Source organism: Misgurnus anguillicaudatus, chromosome 2, assembly GCF_027580225.2.
Source record: "Misgurnus anguillicaudatus chromosome 2, ASM2758022v2, whole genome shotgun sequence".
NCBI lineage: Eukaryota > Metazoa > Chordata > Actinopteri > Cypriniformes > Cobitidae > Misgurnus > Misgurnus anguillicaudatus.
This window is the reverse complement of record NC_073338.2, coordinates 17,414,704-17,434,070: the sequence shown is the minus strand read 5'-3', so window position 1 is coordinate 17,434,070 and position 19,367 is coordinate 17,414,704. Positions and strand designations below refer to the sequence as shown.

The 19,367-nt window shown below is 37.6% G+C and overlaps 1 protein-coding gene across 3 annotated transcripts; it reads left to right on the top strand.

Annotated features, from left to right (window-relative positions):
• Positions 1-47: 47 nt before the first annotated feature.
• pak2a (p21 protein (Cdc42/Rac)-activated kinase 2a) lies at positions 48-19,210 on the top strand. Of its 3 annotated transcripts, none has more exons than XM_073873852.1 (14): positions 48-443; positions 7,588-7,825; positions 11,255-11,353; positions 11,608-11,755; positions 11,839-11,957; positions 13,720-13,852; positions 14,002-14,065; positions 14,219-14,267; positions 14,344-14,462; positions 14,554-14,665; positions 14,749-14,848; positions 14,934-15,130; positions 18,235-18,372; positions 18,466-19,210. In XM_073873852.1, the coding sequence occupies exons 2-14, from the start codon at positions 7,634-7,636 to the stop codon at positions 18,550-18,552; spliced, it is 1,557 nt and encodes a 518-aa protein (XP_073729953.1). In that variant the 5' UTR covers positions 48-443; positions 7,588-7,633; the 3' UTR covers positions 18,553-19,210. The 3 variants fall into 3 exon arrangements, with proteins under 3 accessions (XP_073729953.1, XP_073729958.1, XP_073729962.1); XM_073873857.1 differs by lacking the exon at positions 48-443 and adding an exon at positions 3,241-3,431; XM_073873861.1 differs by lacking the exon at positions 48-443 and having other exon boundaries at positions 7,691-7,825; positions 11,254-11,353.
• The last annotated feature ends 157 nt before the right edge of the window (positions 19,211-19,367 follow it).

Here is a 19,367-nt window from a genome sequence, read left to right as displayed (position 1 = left end):
CTCTCAGCGCCTTAAAAGGAAATTCGCACTACATTTCCCGTCATGCAACGCAGCCGTCAAAAATCATGGACGGGACCCATAAGCAAACAGTAGTTCTTTGAGCTTACTGAAAACTTCATAGGCAGTTATTATTACATTTTAAACTGTAATATTTGTGCAGTTTTATGACGAATAACAGACAAGGTTTACAGTAGTCAATCTTAAACAGCTACGCTAAGTGAAGTGCAAAGATTGGGCTGGGTCGCTAGTTCCGCTTCCCCTCCGCCATAGCAGACAGATCCCGGGTCCAAGAAGTTAACGTTAACTCTGACAAAACTTTAAAGCACTTTGATACGATTTCACAAATCAAAATCTCCAGGGAGATCATTCTCGATAAATCAGTTTGCGAGCGTGAAGAAGGCGTGGCTAAACTCTGAAGAGGTTTACTGGAGATAACTTAACTGGTAAGTTTTTCAGACATCTGATCGGCCCATTACTGTAGTTTCACCATGTCTAACTGTGAATGCTGGGTTGTCATTGTACAAAATTAGGCTTGTTTTGGTAACGGAGTGCCTTTGATTTTTGATGTATGTTGGAGTTGTACAGTCGGCTCCCTCAAACATGATAAATAACGGCAACTGATGCGTCCAATAAGACGCAACCTATTCATATATTTAGCAGGTTTACAAAACAAAACTGAATGTGATAAACAAATTTAACATGGCAAAATGTAAGTCTTAGTTGTCCCTGGGCAAGTTTTGCTTTGAATTTTTAACTTGTACATGGTTCTCACATTTACAAGTGCATGAAAATAAGTGACTTGGATCTCTGTAGTTTATAATGGTTTAGATGCCATCTTGTAAGTGGCTATGTGCTTCTCTTTATGAAGTCTGGAGATATTATCAAAATATGTTGAAAATGACTGTTAAATTCCTCTGGCTTTTTTTCACTTTTGACGTTATTTCTTTAGCTCTACCAGGAGCACGCATACACTAAAAATGTATAGCCTGAATGCACTTCATGTTGCTTTGGAATAACACGTCTGCCAGTTACGTAAATTTAAAATAATTAACCACCTCAAAGACCTTTATTGTTTTATAGGAATGTCATATACTTCATAGTCACTTGAAAGTTTGTACCTGTGTCTGTGTCATTAATAATATATCATCTTAAACACTACATACATTCTCCAATAGTACAGAATGGCTTTAGTAGTTCAGGAAGCTTTGTTCAGTATTTCCTTTTATAGAAGCTGCTAATACAAAAGGCCCCTGGTCTCTCTTCCTGTAAACAGTTCCTCCACGCAACTACACATCTGTAAGCGAGAGGCGGACTCAGATATCTTTGTTTTGGTTTAGTTGGTCGAATTAAGTGCAAGTGTGTGACCTATACTTGTCGGGGATCTCCTCAGATCAGGAAATGCTTGTGTTATCCTTCCACCAATCAGATGGCGAGGGGATGTGAGTTATAGGAAGTGGAGGCTCTGTGCTGATTCTTGTTCACTGTCTCTCTAGTGGTTGCTTGAAGATTGTAATCAGTACAGCCAGAAAGTCTTAGTCACATATCAGAAATGTTCGATAGGTTAAAACAGTTTCGATTTTGAATGGGAACTTCGGCAAATCCATCAATGGATCCTTACTTGTTGCTTTCACATGTTGCTTTTCCTATATGCTCAGAGCATTGCTTTAGCAGTGCAAAAGATCATAAGTTCGAACACAGGAAAAACACAGGCTGATAAAGTGTATACATGTTATGCAATAGGAGTCGCATTGGATAAATGTGTAATAAATGTACAAGAACAACACTGCATGCATAGCCTTACGTTGCTGATTAGGTTTTTTAAGGAGAATGACAGATGTTCAGGGGAACAGACGGGAATCTCCACAAGCCCTCTTCCCATAAGCTTTCATCTTACTGCCCTTTTAATCACACAAACTGAAAGGACAGCTTTGTCTTTGGCCGAGCTCCTATGAAATTTTTTTCAATATTGAGGAAAACATGATGTGCCCTGCTATCATCTAATGTGCTTTTTAATCATAATATAGTTTTAATTGAAAATGTCTTAACATTAGTGAAGTGGACGATGCTCTTTATGTTCAAGTCTGTGCACGTGCGCTATGCGTGTTTGTGTTTCGCTCGTCTATCCGGTCGTGCTATGTGTGGTTTGACAGAAATGGTTATGGAATTGGTAGCCCGAGGCTTTAGAAGTCGTGACAGGCTAGGCTAACAGTTTATGATGGAGGAACCTGAAACACTAGCTGCGAGCTTAAACTAATAAAGTACTGCAAGGTATGAAATCCCACCCATCTCCAAATCACGGTAATTATGGGGATGCAAGTTAAAACTTGATAATTCCGAAAAGAAAAAAAAAACATTTCTTAAAGGAATAGTTTACCCAAGAATGAAAATCAGTGCACATCTTACTCTCCCATAAGCCATTCCTGTTGTATTTGACTTTTTTAAAGTCAGAGTTATATTAAGTAATATTCAGTTTTTTCGTCTTTATAATGGCATTGGATAGTGCCCCATTGCTAAAGCTCCAAAAAGTGCATCCATCTAAAAACGAATCCATACAGTTATGAAATGTCTTACAATCTCAAGCAATGAGTTTTTGTAAGGAAACATTTATGCTTCAAACTTTATAAATTACTGTTGTATGTGTGTTCACAAGAGATTTGAGGTCAGGTGCAAGGCTGCACCTTTGAACCAACATTGCAAAAATCGATCGCTTCACCTTAGAAGATATTTAATAACTGTATGGATTAGTTTTTGATCGATGAATGTGCCTTTTGAAGCTTTAAAAATGGGGCACCATCCAATACCATTTTAATATTTAATATAACTCTGACTGTATTTGGCTGAAAAAAGAAAGTCTATACACCGAGGATGGCTTGATGGTGAGTAAAGTATGGGCGTATTATTTTCATTTTGGGATAAACTTTTTCCTTTAAACGAAAAAGATGGATAGTTTTCACCAAAATTTTTATCCCGTAGCATTGGATTATTATTTTCAATACTGATGTTTTAAAAACAGGTCATTTACCGCTCTCCCATAATCATCACAAGTCTTATACCACCCATTCCCAGTAGTGCGATGCTATTGTAGATTGTGATCATATCCACACACGGTTCCTCCGAGCGAGAGGCATTGGTGTGTAAAGGTATGTCAAGCCTCGTGTCTGCACTGTAGGGTCTTACATCACGCCTGAGGCTGGTCCATCACCATACCAATGTGCAGCACAAAGACATGACTGCACTCGCAGCGTTTCATGCTGCTCTGGAATGAAGCGTGCCTGCATCAACATGCCTCCGTCTCAACTCACTTCTGTGGAAACACGGGGAGAAAGAGACCGTGTGTGGACACACCGTAGATAAGACCCTCAGTGTCTCGGGAGTGTGGAAGACCTGGACCAGCAACGTCTTCGGGATCTTTCCCTTTAGGGTTCTTCAGGGTGAGATAGCGATGTGAAGTTTATGTATAACTGTTTGAAGTTCAGATTGATGCAAGATTTATGTATATTTTTGCATTCGGTAGACTTTTTCCATCCAGAGCAACCTTACAGCACATTTATGCTTTTTTTTCAGTATATGTGTGCCCTAGTGATACAGATGTGTCAGGACAAAGTGAGAACTTGTGTGTTTTGTTTCAGGTTTATTTGTTAGGTTTCTTGCCTCATATAATGAAAATTTTGCTTACTTTTAAAAGTGTTTTCTGTCTGTGCTATAAGCTTCATTCTGCTCATGTTCTCTATAGAGAAACAGGAACTGTCTCATGTCTGGCAGTCCCAGATCATGCAAGACTTATGTAATAGTTGTAGATATCAATTGTTTCTCCACTCTAACATTGTCTTCATTTGTACATTTTTGTCTAATTCTTAGTTTTCATGTTTAATAATAAGACTAATAATAATAAGGATGCGGAAAAAGCTAAATAAGGGTATTTAAAACCACTTGGCTGTAAACGACTCAATCTTTTGTCTTTTTTCTGTTTCAAATTAAGTAGACGAGTAAAGTAGGACTATGCTGTCAAACAGGAAGGCGTTGTGGTCACGTTGAGGTTGTTGCATGTGTCTGATTTGCCGAATTGACCTCACAGAGGTGAGACAGGATTTTACCTTATTTGGACATGTTGATGATGATGGGGCGGAGAGGATACAGGCAGCCACATGATGGCACTGATTTCTAACCCAGACCTTGCAGACTGCTGACAAATATCTATCTCCTACCAGCAAAAATTCAAAATCTGTGGATGAATATTTAGTTTTTTCATGGCGACTTTAAAGATAAAATATTTTATATTATTAATATTTTGAGCTTTTTCAGCGATGGATACATTGGGATCCATGGTAACATATAAATCAGTGTGGTAAGTTCAAAGATGGCAGCATGTAGATAACATTGAATCTCATTGGTTCTTGCATGTTTAGTTTCGTTTACAACTAGTCATGTGACATACAAGAACCAGTGAATTTCAATGTTATAGATGTGCTAAAGTGTTTCCAAAATCAGTTCCTAAAAGGGATGTCACGATTCTCCAAATCCTCAATTCGGTTACATTTTCAATTCTAAGGTCATGGTTCGATTTGATTCTCGGTTTTGACTTTTTTTTAAAGAACAGGTTGCTATGCCATTTTTAGACTAGATTTTTATGAAATATAATATCTGACCTTGAACGCGGAGATGCCCTGCCATGTTAGTCGTGCAGTGTGCCGCCAGTGGAAAAATATGGTACACGCACATACCTGATACCTGAACGAAACTTCCTGTCAAGCACCTTAAAAACGCGCTTTTATTACCGTCAGACGAGATTGTGTGACTATACCTCAATAAGTCATGTTTAAATGCTGTTTTCATAACTCTTAAGCAACTGAAATAAGTTGTTGTGAAACTTAAACGGATCGCGTGCTGTTTTTTGTTTCCCATGTAAAGAGCAGCTTGCGTGGTTTCTCCTGCATCTGCCATGCTATCTTTTAACTGGCTGTAGCTAGCTAAGTTAGAGGAGGTTGACTCGCAGCACTCAACAAGTGTGTTTTTTTTTCACTTGGCAAGCCGACCGGACATGATGTGGGGGCGTGGCAGCATCGACGATTCCATTTTTTAATTCAAAGTGCGAGGTTGTGACCTAATTTTGATTGATTTTGATATAAAATCGAAAACGTGACACAGTTAGTTAGTAATTATTATAGGTTTACTATTTAACTCAATATTTGTGTCTACTGTTTTTTATATTTACTCATTATCGCATTATTAGCTTTGCAACATGCTATTACTTAAGGGCTCATTATAGTTGTGCGTAGGTCCTACAGCGCAGCCGTGACGGCATAGGTTAAGCGTTGGTTTTTATTTTTACTTTCGCGTCAACGTGCAAACACACATGCAGGCCCCTGGTAGGCAGTATCCACACGTGTTACCACAGTAGCATCACGACCGTCAATGAAAAAAAGGCAAGTTTAACACACAAACGAAGAAGAAACAGCAACTTGTTGTGTATGTTTTGAGAAGACCAGCAGTGATGGAAGTAAATAAACAGCGACTAATGTTGCAGTTTAAGTTAAATCACTCCTCAACCTTGTCCTCTTTGTTCTCACCATCGCAAACAGAAATATATGAGATAGTTTTTTTTTTACCTGAGAGAGAGGTTCTACTGGACCAATCACAATGCTTGGGGTCGCGTAGAACTGACACGCTGTTAAAAATAACCTACAGCGTAGCTACGGCGTAGACCTTAAGCACGACTATAAATTGGACTATGGCTGCACAATTTGGGTAATTTTTCCCATTGCGGTTATTCATGCTAATATTGCGATGTGCGAGTGTAATAAATGGTGTCATGAGTCAACTTGATGGGTTTTAAGAAAAAAAATCCAGACACAGTTTAGTGATAATGCTAAAATGTGTATTTGTAAAACTAGAAATGTTTTCAAATTGCCACGTGATGTAGCAACTGCTCAGTGTCAGTAATCCTAAATCCAAAATACTTCCATACAACAGACGTAGAGTTTTTTTAGCTACCAGATCACTGTCAACCTCCTCTGCATCCATCTTCGCTCTGGTATTTCCACGCTGCGCACACACAAGTGACGACGCAGACCACACACGTGCATGCCACACATGCACTGCCTTTTTTGTTCGTTTTTCTTTCTTTTTTTAAACAGCAAGGAAAATCATCAAACTGTTATAAGAAAGTTTGTGTAAACAAGTCCACACATTTATTTATTTAATATAATTGCAACATTTTGCTGTCATATAATCGCACAGGCTGACATCGCGATTGCGATGCGATTAATTGTGCAGCACTAAATTGGACTTAACTAGGGATGCTCCAATCGATCAGCCATAGATCAGTATCGGTTGATCATCGCATCATCGATCGTTACTCGCTAAATTTGCCAATCTCATGAACCGATCTTTCGGTTTACTTTTGTCATCATAGGGCTTCTAAATTGTGGGGGCAATTTGAGACGGAAGGTTGGTGGTTCAGTCCCCGTCTCCACATAACCAAGTGTTGAGGTGTCATTGAGCAAGACACCTAACCCCAGCTGCTCCTGACAAGCTGGATGGCGCCTTGCATGGCTGACACCGCCGTCGGTGTATGAATGTGTGAGTGAATGGGTGAATGTGAGGCAAATTGTGAAGCGCTTTGGATGGCCATAGGTCTGTTAAAAGCGCTATGTAAATGCAGTCTATTTACCATTCAAGAGAGATATGTTTATTTTCTATGAGAGCGTGCTCCAGTCCAAACATGCAACGTGACACGTCTTCGCATCCCCATATATTGATATCGGTCAATCATGACAACAAGAAATTGATACTGTTAATCGGCTGCAAAAATCCTGATCGGAGCATCCCTATTACTAACATCAAACTTTATTCGACTAGTCAGTCAAGAGCTATTTGTGTGGTGCAATGTAGTTGTACATAGAGTATTGCAAATCAATCACTTCTCTGTTAGGATGCTGTCATAGAAGGTAGCAACCTACGTAGTCTGTGGTGTAGACAACAAGGTGGCTCACAAAGATCAAGAGCTAAACTTACATCTCACACCCCTTCTTTAGTCAGATGTCCAGTTGTGCATACTTACAGTCCTAAGTACTTGCAGATGAACTATTACTCTGAGGACAGCAATGCTAACTTCACACTGAGCTCTCTCTGTTATTGACTGGCAGTGACTACTCAGAAATAACAGTGGCTTTCACACAGGCCGGGGCAGACGTTGTCAGTGTATTTCAGGAAACAGAGGCAGCTATCAGAAACGAGACACATGCTGTCTGTTCATGCTAACTTGTTGATGGTCTGGTTTTGCCCGGCAGTAGCAGTTGCTTGTTAGTGGTTAGTTTGCGTTAAGCTATTTCAGCAGACTCTTTGTGTGGCTATTGTGGTGGTTGGAAAGCTTTTATAAAGTCAATAAAATTTAGTCCACAGAGAGATTTTCACCGTTGTGTTTATGCATTTTAAAGCATTTGCATTCTGCCAGCGAGAGTTACAGAGTTTGCTCCAATAAAGTCTCTTTTCAAGTGCATACCTAACACTGCTCTGCTATCTTTATTTTTGTGCATGTTGGTGCAATCGATTAATCCATGACTTTTGTTTCTCTGGCACCCTCTGCAGGTTGATCTCTGAAACCCTGTAACCCTTCTGTGTGTGTTTCTGTGTCATGTCTGACAACGGAGAGCTGGAGGACAAACCCCCTGCCCCACCGGTCAGAATGAGCAGCACCTTTAGCACTGGCAACAAAGACAATATGTCAGCAATCCCCGGCACTAAACCTCTGCCTTCCCTCCCAGAGGAGAAGAGAGACAAACATCGTTATAAGATCACTTCTATATTCTCACAAGAGAAAGGAAGAGTGAGGCAACTGCCAGAAGTACCCCTCTTTTCAGGTTTGATATAAGTTTCTTTAGTGGGTTAAAGTGAAAAAGTGCAACCATATACCCTGGTTTTATTGCTTTTGTCGCTGATATTATGCAGTGACACAGTCATAAGTTAAAGGTATAGTTTACCCAAGAATATTTTTTTTTAATCATAAATCACTAACCGCTGTGTCGTTCCAAAGATGGAAATCTTTTGATTGTCTTTGAAATACATTTTTAGATATTTTTGATGAAAACTGGGAGGCTTTTGACTGGCCCACCCAATTCAAGCAAAGATGAGAATGAAAGACATCACCAGAAAAAGTCCATGTGCCATCAGTGGTTCAATGGGAAAATTATGAAGCGATGAGAACACTTTTGTGTGCAAAGAAAACAAAACTAATTACTTTATTCAACAATTTGTTTTCCTCATTCGCGTGTAAGACTACAAGTTCACGGCGTAACCTCCTGATGTATTTGCCAAGCAACTATAGCTGTGTCCCAATTCGTAGGCTGCGACCTCAGAAGTCTGCATTCTGGAGGGCCGTTCACCTTATAACGATAACTATAAAAAAATATAGTTTTAAAAATCTTTTTCTATACCACAACTATAACAATAGAGATACAATGAATGGGATCCCTTTCTGAGTGATGAATGATAAACCATTGACAGCCAATCAAATCTATTTGAACTTCACGTGCATTTGAAAGACAGATTGTCATGTGTGGGGAAGACAGAACCCAAGTGCAGACAGCTCTCAACCAAAAGACTTTTATTATATAACAAAAACACCCTTGAGAGGGTAAAACAAAGACAATAATCCAAATAAATAACATAACGTGACACTTAACAGGGCAGGACGAGACGAGACAGGAACACACTTCATCGTAAAAATAAACATTCCAGCTCAAGACAAAAGGGCATTAAATGAGGGAGAACTAAACTAGGGAACAAGGACATATAGGTGAAGGGCGTTAACTAATAATGAATAATTAACAAGGAAACAAGGGGGCAGGGTCAAGGCTTAAGACAGGAGAGCACGAGGTACACAAAACAAAGGCCATGTAACCCTATCACACAAAACAAGTAAAAAGGCATAAAAAGCTGACAGAATCATGACACAGATGACACTGTGAAGAAGCTCATAAAATTACCTCAGGTATCCATTGCTGTGAAATTGACTATCTAATGCTTTTATTCTACTACATTTACTACGCCAAAAGGTAATATAGATTACACAAACTACTAGATTTACTGTTTAGAGTTACACAAACGCAGCGTGTTGAGGACATCTGCTGGTTATACCCGCTGTGTAAATGCAACAAGAACAGCATATTTACACATTTAATGACATGTGAACAATTACAAATGTTTTTATTAAAGGAAATATGCAATATAAGTTAAAGGACAAGTTTGGTATTTTACACTTAAAGCCCTGTTTTCAGATTGTTTATGATGAAATAGAACGGTTTTGACTGAACTTTGGACATATGATGCTTGCTCGAGAATTTTCGGGTGTTTGTTGTATCACCTCCCACCTCTATAGGTGCACTGGAACAATCCTTTATAAAATGAATTAAACTTTCATTTACAAAGACGTGAAACTCACAGAGTGGTCAGGAGTGTTCACTGATATGCTCACACAAAAATCGCTGCAAAACATGCTTTCCAACAGGTGTTTTAGCATTCGTTGTAAACTTGTGAACCTATTTTTCCAAACGCCTCACACCCGTACATTCTTACGCTGAGAGCTTGAATAATAGACACTCCAGCCCAGTTGGTGGCAATAATCCACCTTTGCTCATTGCAAGAATACAACGTTCCCGGCGTGGAGTAATACCTTACCTCACAGCACATCTAATACAAGTCAATGGAGTTGGCAAAAACTCAGATAAAAAAAAAAGGAAAAGCATCTTTTGTAGCAATTTTTGTGTGAGCATATCAGTGAACACCCCTGACCACTCGCTGAGTTTCACGTCTCTGTAAACAAAAGTTTAATACATTTTAGGAAGGATTGTTCCAGTGCACCTATACACCCATTGTAGAGGTGGGAGGTGGTGATGGAACAAACACAGGGCCAGCATCATATGTCTGAATATAAGGACTGGATATATTAAAATAAACCATTAAACCTTGTGTTAAATAAAAGTTTCTTGTCACTTTTTTAGTATTTTGTATTAATATTATTCTGTGTATGTTGCGTATATTTTGGGTATATCATATTTTTTGGTCTGTAAGCTGCGTTTTTTTTTATAACTTGGCTGGTGCTGTGACTTGTAGTCAGGTGCGCTTTGTAAGTCAGTATGAATTTTGACATTTATGAGGCAAGAGACAAAATAACCGTCTACAGCCGCAAGAGTCCGCTATATGCTGCTTCTGTATTTATGTAATTCAATGGATTCTGTAATGTGGAATGACGAGTATGCGAACTTCACGCTAGTTGGCTGGTTCGGTTAATTTAGTCTATTTAACCTTCCAGGTAAGTTCTGTATGGCATGGTTTAACGTTTAAATAACTGATAATATTACTTTAACGTACAGACATCTATTCAGCCTGCTGTTCTGGCTACTATTGTTTAGTTGAATAACTTGCCTTTCCAGATTAAATGTCTGTTCTTTGGCTTGGATTTTGTGAAATAATTTTCTAAATAAACGCAACGTAGCCCACTGCGACTTATATATGTTATTTCGTCATTTTTGAATGATGCAGCTTATATTCCGGTGCGGCTTATGGTCCGGAAAGCACGGTAGGTTGATTAATTTGATATACTGTTGATTAGTTTAATCTACATCAACGTGTCATACTTTATAAAATAAAATTAATACTTTTCTGGTTTGGAGGCTGCGAAATTCAAAGACAGAGTCCTATGAAGGATCCAGCCTTTAAATTGGGATACAACTTATGTCAGGAGAGCATGGCGTGAACTCGTAGTCTGCTCGTGAACACACGAACGAGGAAAACAAATTGTCTATTAAAGTCGTTAGCTTTGTTTTCTTAGTGTTGGTCGAATAGCAGTCTACCTTCCAGTTCATCAAAAAATATCTAAAAAAGTATTCCAAAGATGATCAAGTGACTTACGGGTGTGGAATGACACAGTGGTAAGTGATTTATGATAAAAATTTCATTCTGAAGTGAACTACACCTTTAATTTTCTATATAACAATGTCTTTATATATGCAGTATCTATTGTACTGACTCTGTACCCATGAACTATCTGACTGTTTGCAAACTGCAATATTGAATATAGGCCTACTTTTATACTTAGAATTTAACATTCTTGTGTCGGTATGTTTGAAATGATGAGTATTTTAATTTTAATTGCAGTATTTTTTTTTCATTGATCATAAAGTCATCCACAATTATCTATCACATTGTCACTGATCAGAATCGTCTAACTGGTATCATTCAATCTATTTAAGGAAGAAAAAAGGACAAGGATAAGGAGCGTCCGGAGATTTCGAACCCATCAGACTTCGAGCACACCATACATGTGGGCTTTGACTCTGTCACAGGAGAGTTCACTGTAAGACACATTTCTGTTTTTCCTTTGGCGTCTTTACATACTATCCTTAATCTACACTGTAATATATCAAACATGGCATGCCAGTGTATAATTCATTAATATTAAAGCAAACAGTGGCAGATTAGCATGCAGATTACATTTTTCTTTCATAATGTTCATGTCCTCTCTGTCATGGCTCTTTATGTGATTTGCTGGTGATGTTTGTTGTTTTTTCTTGTTTCATCTCATTTCTGTTTGTATTTTTCCTCTATCAGGGCATGCCAGAGCAGTGGGCTCGGCTCCTGCAGACCTCCAACATCACAAAATCTGAGCAGAAGAAAAACCCTCAAGCTGTGCTGGATGTGCTCAAGTTCTACGACTCCACGGGCAACAGCAGGCAGAAATACCTCAGCTTTACAGATATATCAATGCATACATACCGACTCTCTGTCTACATTTATGTTTTTCCCCATCTAATGTCCGTATGTATGTTCAAATCTCAGATAAAGATGCACCACCAAAAAAAGGCTCAGAGCAATCACCAATCAAGAGCCCTGATGATGATGACGATGATGAAGCCCCTCCTCCTGTCGTAGCACCACGCCCACATCACACCATATCTGTAAGTGCACATGAACTCTCTAGAGCCCCGTAACATGTAACAAATCATGTAGAGTTTTAATTTTCTTTAGTATTTGAATCTTCCAGCTAAGTCTCATTAGAGAAGTTGCGCCACTAGGCAGCCGTGTTGGCAACACCATTTCAGTCGTGCAAAACTAAAGTCCTATCTACTTGAATAGTGAAATATAGATATTTCTAAAATCACAATTAAACAACATATTTCTGACCATTCTGAAAATTGACATCAACTGTAGCATAACTTTTGTTAACTTAAAGTCATCATGAAACAGAACTAGCGATTGCCTTATTTTCCCTGTGGTGACGTATATCCGAGTGAAACCGGCTTCTGAAATAAAATAAGGCAGGGCTGGATTTGAATTTGTCCATCGAGATTGGATCTGATTGGAAAACACACCGATCTTCTCTCGGACCAAGCCCACCTGCCACACCATATGACCGGAAGTAAAGAGAGATCGTTTGGGGGAGGAGATTTGCGTTTTTGATAAAAGATTACGAGGGCACATACATTTTTTTAAATGAAGCTCACAGATAAGTAATTGGTAAAAAAAAGACAATATTACAAAACCATTTACAGTTTTTCATTTTATTTTTATGGCGACTTTAAGCTCAAATTGCACTATTAAACACCTTTTTTGAGGTCATTTCTGCTACTGCTCACACAATCGTCAGTCTTTGAATGATGATCGGTTCTTTTAACTGAAAGGTGGGACTTCTCTCGCCAGAGTGGCCATATAGACCCCTTCAAGGTTTGTAAACATTGAATGAATATCGGGTGCGCGCGCAGCACGGGGTCGAACTGTTCATACCATTTAGGCTTTATAATTTAATCTAACAGTGCTGAAAAATGATGACTTACCTCAAATGAAGTGAGCACTACAAACACAAGCCTCTTTGATCTTTGCATTGTCCCAGTCTGCACGTTAATTGCTTGCAGACGCAGATGTTGTATTTTTTTGTTTTTGAGATTCTGCATGAATCGCGAAAACTTAACTGAAGACCTGGTGCGATTTTCACAGCCCACGACGTAAGTAGGCATTTTTGACGATACCGAATAATACGCAACTCAATCTGCTGTAATGGCTTTTCTGACCCCGACATGCGCAGTGGGAACAGCCTGTGACGTGAACCGTGAAGGGGTCAATTGAGCGTTACATAATAGAAGTGCTCAATCTTGTTATATTTAATATCTTCTGTTCTAAGTTGAAATATCTAAACATTTTTATAACAAAATAAATTTACTTGAGAAGCTTAACAGTGTGTTATAATAATAAAACTATTTTTGATTTTCAGTCAATCTACCTTTCTTTTCAGTTTTAACATTATTGTAACAAATTGTACTAAGGTTTATACTTAGTCTTCAAATACAACAAAGTACAATTTTAACCATAGATTTTTTTTTTTTTTGTATATTAAACGCAGGATAGGACAATATTTGCCTGAGATATAACTATCTAAATATCTGGAATTTGAAGGTGCAAAAAAATCAAAATATTGTCCAAATGAAGTCCTTAGCCACACATATTACTAATGATAAATAATTTTATTTTAGATATATTTACGGTAGGAACATGATCTTTACTTAATATCCTAATGATTTTTGGCATAAAATAAAAATCTATAATTTTTACCCATACAATGTAATGTTGGCTTATTTCTACGAATATACCTGTGGTCCTTATGGCATGTTTTGTGGTCAAGGGTCACATATGTTACAGGTGATAATTTCTACATTGTTTATATCTGTATACACTCGTTCGGTCATTGATCCCATTCCAGCACCTGCAGCTGTTGCAGAAACAGATTCCTCCAGAGCTGCAGACAAACAGAAGAAGGGCAAGGGGGGCAAGATGACTGATGAAGAGATCATGGAAAAACTTAGTACGTCTCTTTGAATCTCATTGTTTAGCCTTGATTGGTTCCTTTTTTTGTACAGGAATATAAAACACATCTTTGTACATCAACACAACCATTTTCATTACACAAGTATTTGTATGACATCTAACTCTGTTGTTTTTAACTGATCTCAGGAACAATTGTCAGTATTGGAGACCCCAAGAAAAAATACACAAGATACGAAAAAATCGGACAAGGGTAATTATATATAATAGAGATACTGTATATCTATTATTACAAATTAGCATTTATGCTGTTGTGTAACACTGATTAGCCATTAGCTATAATTAATAACATTTGTATTAGCTACAGCATTTGTATTCATTTATAATGAATGTTATCTCTCCACAGTGCATCTGGTACGGTGTACACAGCCATTGATGTTGCAACTGGCCAAGAGGTAAATGTTCATTGAATCTCAGCAAAAGAGCTTGATTTTATTGGTTTATGTTGACTGACAGTAATGTGTCTCTTAGGTTGCCATCAAACAGATTAACCTCCAGAAGCAGCCCAAGAAAGAGTTGATCATCAATGAGATCCTTGTGATGAAAGAGATGAAGAACCCAAACATCGTCAACTTCGTAGACAGCTTCCTAAATTGTAAAATCTAAACTTCAGATAATGTTATATATACAATTCACATTAGATCCTACATTTAATTTTTATTTGCATTATTTTAGCTTCCTGGTAGGAGACGAGCTCTTTGTGGTAATGGAGTATCTCGCTGGAGGCTCTCTCACAGATGTGGTAACAGAAACATGCATGGACGAGGCGCAGATTGCTGCTGTCTGTAGAGAGGTATATATTGGCATAGCTGTGAGATCAGATCCTGTATGATTTTCTCATCACTGTCTGAGCATTGTGGTCTGACTCCTTCACAGTGTTTACAAGCGCTAGAGTTTCTGCATGCGAATCAGGTCATCCACCGAGACATCAAAAGTGACAATGTTCTGTTAGGAATGGATGGATCAGTCAAGCTAAGTAAGTCCAGCTGCAGAGTTTCCATTTTGTTTATATGTTAGTACTGTTTGTACTGACAGTTTGTTTGGTTCGCTCTTCTTTTTAGCCGATTTTGGGTTCTGTGCTCAGATCACCCCTGAGCAAAGCAAGAGGAGCACCATGGTAGGAACACCCTACTGGATGGCCCCTGAAGTTGTCACACGTAAAGCCTACGGGCCTAAGGTGGACATATGGTCCCTGGGCATCATGGCCATTGAAATGGTAGAAGGTGAACCACCTTACCTCAATGAGAATCCACTGAGGGTGAGTCGCTGTTGTACTTTTTAACGGTTTTCTGTGTATGCATGCTTTATGGCGCTTCTCCATGCACAGTACCCCAGGGGTCAGGTCGGGTCGGGTCGTGTCAGCTCACTTCAGAGTGGGAGGGATTATAGACGTGTTGTTATATTTGCGCTGTCTGCTGCTGTGACATCATACATCAGTCTATGGTTGGAATGCTATACATCACCATACATTCATTTATTTCTCAGTCCCCCAACAAAATCTAAATTGACCACCACAAATAGATGTATGCACATCGCGTTTATCACTACCTCTGTCTCTCATGACAGTTTTTGTACAAACACCCGTGGCATAAATCGACCTCATAAGTTGCAAAAATGGCGCGCATGTGACCTGCGCATGACGAATGTGCCGCCACAAACCGCAAGCCTGGAAAACACAGGTATGGTGTCTCAGCCTCTGGATGTTTTTCACCGCTAAAAGGGAGTTTGGGAACTTACATCAATGCACAGATGACAACAGGTTTGCTCGAGACAGCGCACACATGAAGGTAAAGCTAATCTTGCATTTAGCATGACGCTTGTCACAATTTTCTCAGACCAATCAGTGATCTACAGTATTTTTTCAGTACAGTACAGTATATACAGTATTTGCTTGGAACCCCAACTGAGATGGTACTAAATATTATCAGGTACTATGTACTTTACTCAGTTAAAAAGCACCAAAAAGTAAGCTTACCCGACCCAAACCGTGGGGTACTATGCAATGTAAAAGTGCCATTTTATGGTTCACCTAACTAAATGACTGAATAACTAATCAGTAATTCTAATGTGTTTTAAATTATTGTCATTAAAATAAAGTGTTAGTTTACTCAAAAATAATAATTTAATTGAATTTAATAATAAAACACATTTTCAACCATAAACTGTAAAAATGTTTTAAGTGATTTGGCTGTTCGTTTACACGACAATGGAATGTTGGGGTCCTGAAAATGAAATCTTTTTTAAAATCTATGCAAAGTGGGAGTTTTTGATAACAATGCCTTGTCATCTTAAGGCCATTTTTAAGCGTACACAAGGGTTTGCATACAGTCCACATGAAGCTAATTTCGTCATCAGAAAAATGTGCATGTGCACATACATACATATATATATATATATATATTTATATATACATACATATATATATAGAGACACACACATTAATGTTTTTATTTAAGAAACATTTACATATATTTTGATATATTTTAGATTTTAAATATAAATAAAAAATATACCTAAATAATTTTTTTCATAATATATACACACAGTATACACACACACACATATATATATAAAAATTTGTGTTTGCATTATATATATATTAGGGCTGTCAAAATTAACGCGTTAATAACGCGTTAACGAAAATTCATTTTAACGCCACTAATTTTATTAACGGAGATTAACGCAATTTCTGTTTGACCCTTGGTCCAGCCCATAGTTGAACGAACAGAGACGCAGACAAATGTGACTCTCTCTAAATGAGTAAAAGGTTTTCATAGAAATAAGAACATTAAGCAAATCATCTATCAAATCCAATGCTCTAAATGCTCGTTGGACATCTGATAAGATCTTTATTTATACATCTGAGAGGTGTGTAACGTTACCGTCCTCCTAATGCTTAATCTAATACAAAGATGCGTCTCAATTCATTTTGGTTTCGCTTTTATGCATGACTTATAAAATAGACTGCAGGACTTGCTGGATGTTAAAAGAGTCATTAAGAGAGATAAAGTTCGGTACCTGATTAATGTTAAAGAGTTATTAAGAGCGACAAGACTCAAAAGCGATCTCCTCACGGTGACTGACTGACATCTGAAGCGCGTGCACACAGACGCGCGAGTGCACGACCCGGATATATAGACATCTACACAAAATTACAGTTTTACAAATATCTGTTTTGATAAGAATTCACGCAGGTAGGCTCTGTTATGTTTTAAGTAAATGTTTGGTTAACTGTTGGGTAAAAATATCTGATGTGTAACATTATATTAGATCACTTAGATTTTAAGCAGTCTGTCTCAATGTCAATCAAACAAAAGGAAAAAACATTGATGATGTTTTTGCTTTGTGTGTGCTAAATCTATTAGTTTTACCAGTGATTTTAAGGTATTGATGTGGTCATATAATGTATGGATGTGGAATTTTTTGTGGTAATTTGACTCTTTCAACTTCTATCACGTGTAGTTCTGTCATATTTTGTTATATTTCAACAAATCATGCATTGTTCTATGTTTTAATAGAGAATGTCAAAATATGAACAATTATTTTTTTTTAAATTTGCTAATTCCGACTCAACTTGCCAGCACATGTCACAAATGATAATATAAAAAGAATATTAAAAACCTGAAAAGTGTTAAATTAGGGTAAATTTAGAATGGATAAAAATGTGCGATTAATTTGCGATTAATCGCAGTTAACTCATGAAATCATGCGATTAATCTAGATTAATTTTTTTAATCTATTGACAGCCCTAATATATATATATATATATATATATATATATATATATATATATATATATATATATATATATATATAATGCAAACACAAATTTTTATTTTGTATGTTATTAATCGCGATTAATCTTTTGACAGCTTTAATTATTTGTGAATATAATTCCGTATATGTTATTAAAAGACATTTTTATATGTAATTTTTCTGTAATTTTAATCCTGAGGTGGGTTACCGTGTGTCATTAGTTTCAGGCAGTTGTAATCTCAGAAAAACATACCTTGGAATGCCGCGACTGACTTGCCAATCAGAATCGAGCATATTAAAGTGTCGTGTAATAAGTCTCAATAATGTGCACTGAGACAGACGAGGTCAAAACTTTATCAAATATCGGATTGTATTTTGTTTCCAACAAAACACTTTGTATGCCATCAGGACACTTTTAATATGTGCCACGAGTCGCTTAGAGTTATTTTATAATATTTTTGCAGACTTTTGAAGCTTGAACAGGCGTCCACTCCTATTATGTAAATTAAAAATAAGAAAGTTTGTCTTTTATGATAAACCTTTCTAAAACAACAGTGTAATAGTAACATGTGTTAAGCTTCTTGTTAACGTTCTCTCCATCTTCAGGCTCTTTATCTCATTGCCACTAATGGCACCCCAGAGCTGCAGAACCCAGAGAAGCTGTCGCCCATATTTAGAGACTTTCTGAACCGCTGTCTCGAGATGGATGTGGAGAAGAGAGGTGGAGGAAAGGAACTTTTGCAAGTAAGAAACTAAACTGAAACCCACAACAAATACCCAAATGACTCAGATTTAAAAGATAGAGATGTTCATTTCTTTCTAATGTTCTCTCCGTAGCATCCATTCCTCAAGCTGGCAAAACCCCTGTCGAGCCTCACTCCCCTTATACTAGCATCCAAGGAGGCGATGAAGAGTAGTCGCTAACCTCGAATTCCCTCTAATCGACCAGATCCTGTGAGGACCTTCATCACTCCAGCAGAGTCTTCCTTTTACCCCTGTGGAGGACTTTTGCCATTCAGCCTTGAGGACTTTAGTTATCTCCACCTGAGTGATTGCACAATCATGATGTCAAGGCTTGTCATGCCAAACTGTCTCAATGTGCCTGGAGGGGCTGAAATACCAGAGGAGCCACAAACTGCAGACCCCTCTTGTTTTCTACTGATGTATTTCTTTTATTTGTTTTACGTCAACGGTTCTGTCCTCTTTGCGTAGTCAGTACGTGCCTGAACATTTCATGATTTTTTTACACGATTCTGTTGAATTTTACTAGTTACAACATGAGTATTGGCCTAATAGAGTATTTTCCCTTTTATTTTTAATTTCCAGAGATGTTTTGTAATACTTGAACTCGTGTTATCTGCCCCTCTCTCTCTCTGTCTCTTAATGACCTGTCACTTGTGCCTACTACCTGTTTGCTTTCAGATGTTTAAAAAAAGGAAAATTTTTGCTGTATGAAATTAAATGAACCATTTAAGTTTTTGTTCCCTCTTTAGGAACTAAACGAATAACCTAAATTGTTTTGTATATTATGTACTTTGATTAGCATTCAGAAATGGAAAACAAAACAAGAATCAGGACTAAATGTTGTCTATTTATGTGTATGTATACAGTATTTTATATTTTAACTAACAATCTGACAGAATGCCAGAATTTAATGTATTTTCAATTGTTGACTTGCTATATTCTCTGCATGTTAAATCTAACTTCAGTAAAAACTACATTTCAATACGAAATGTTTT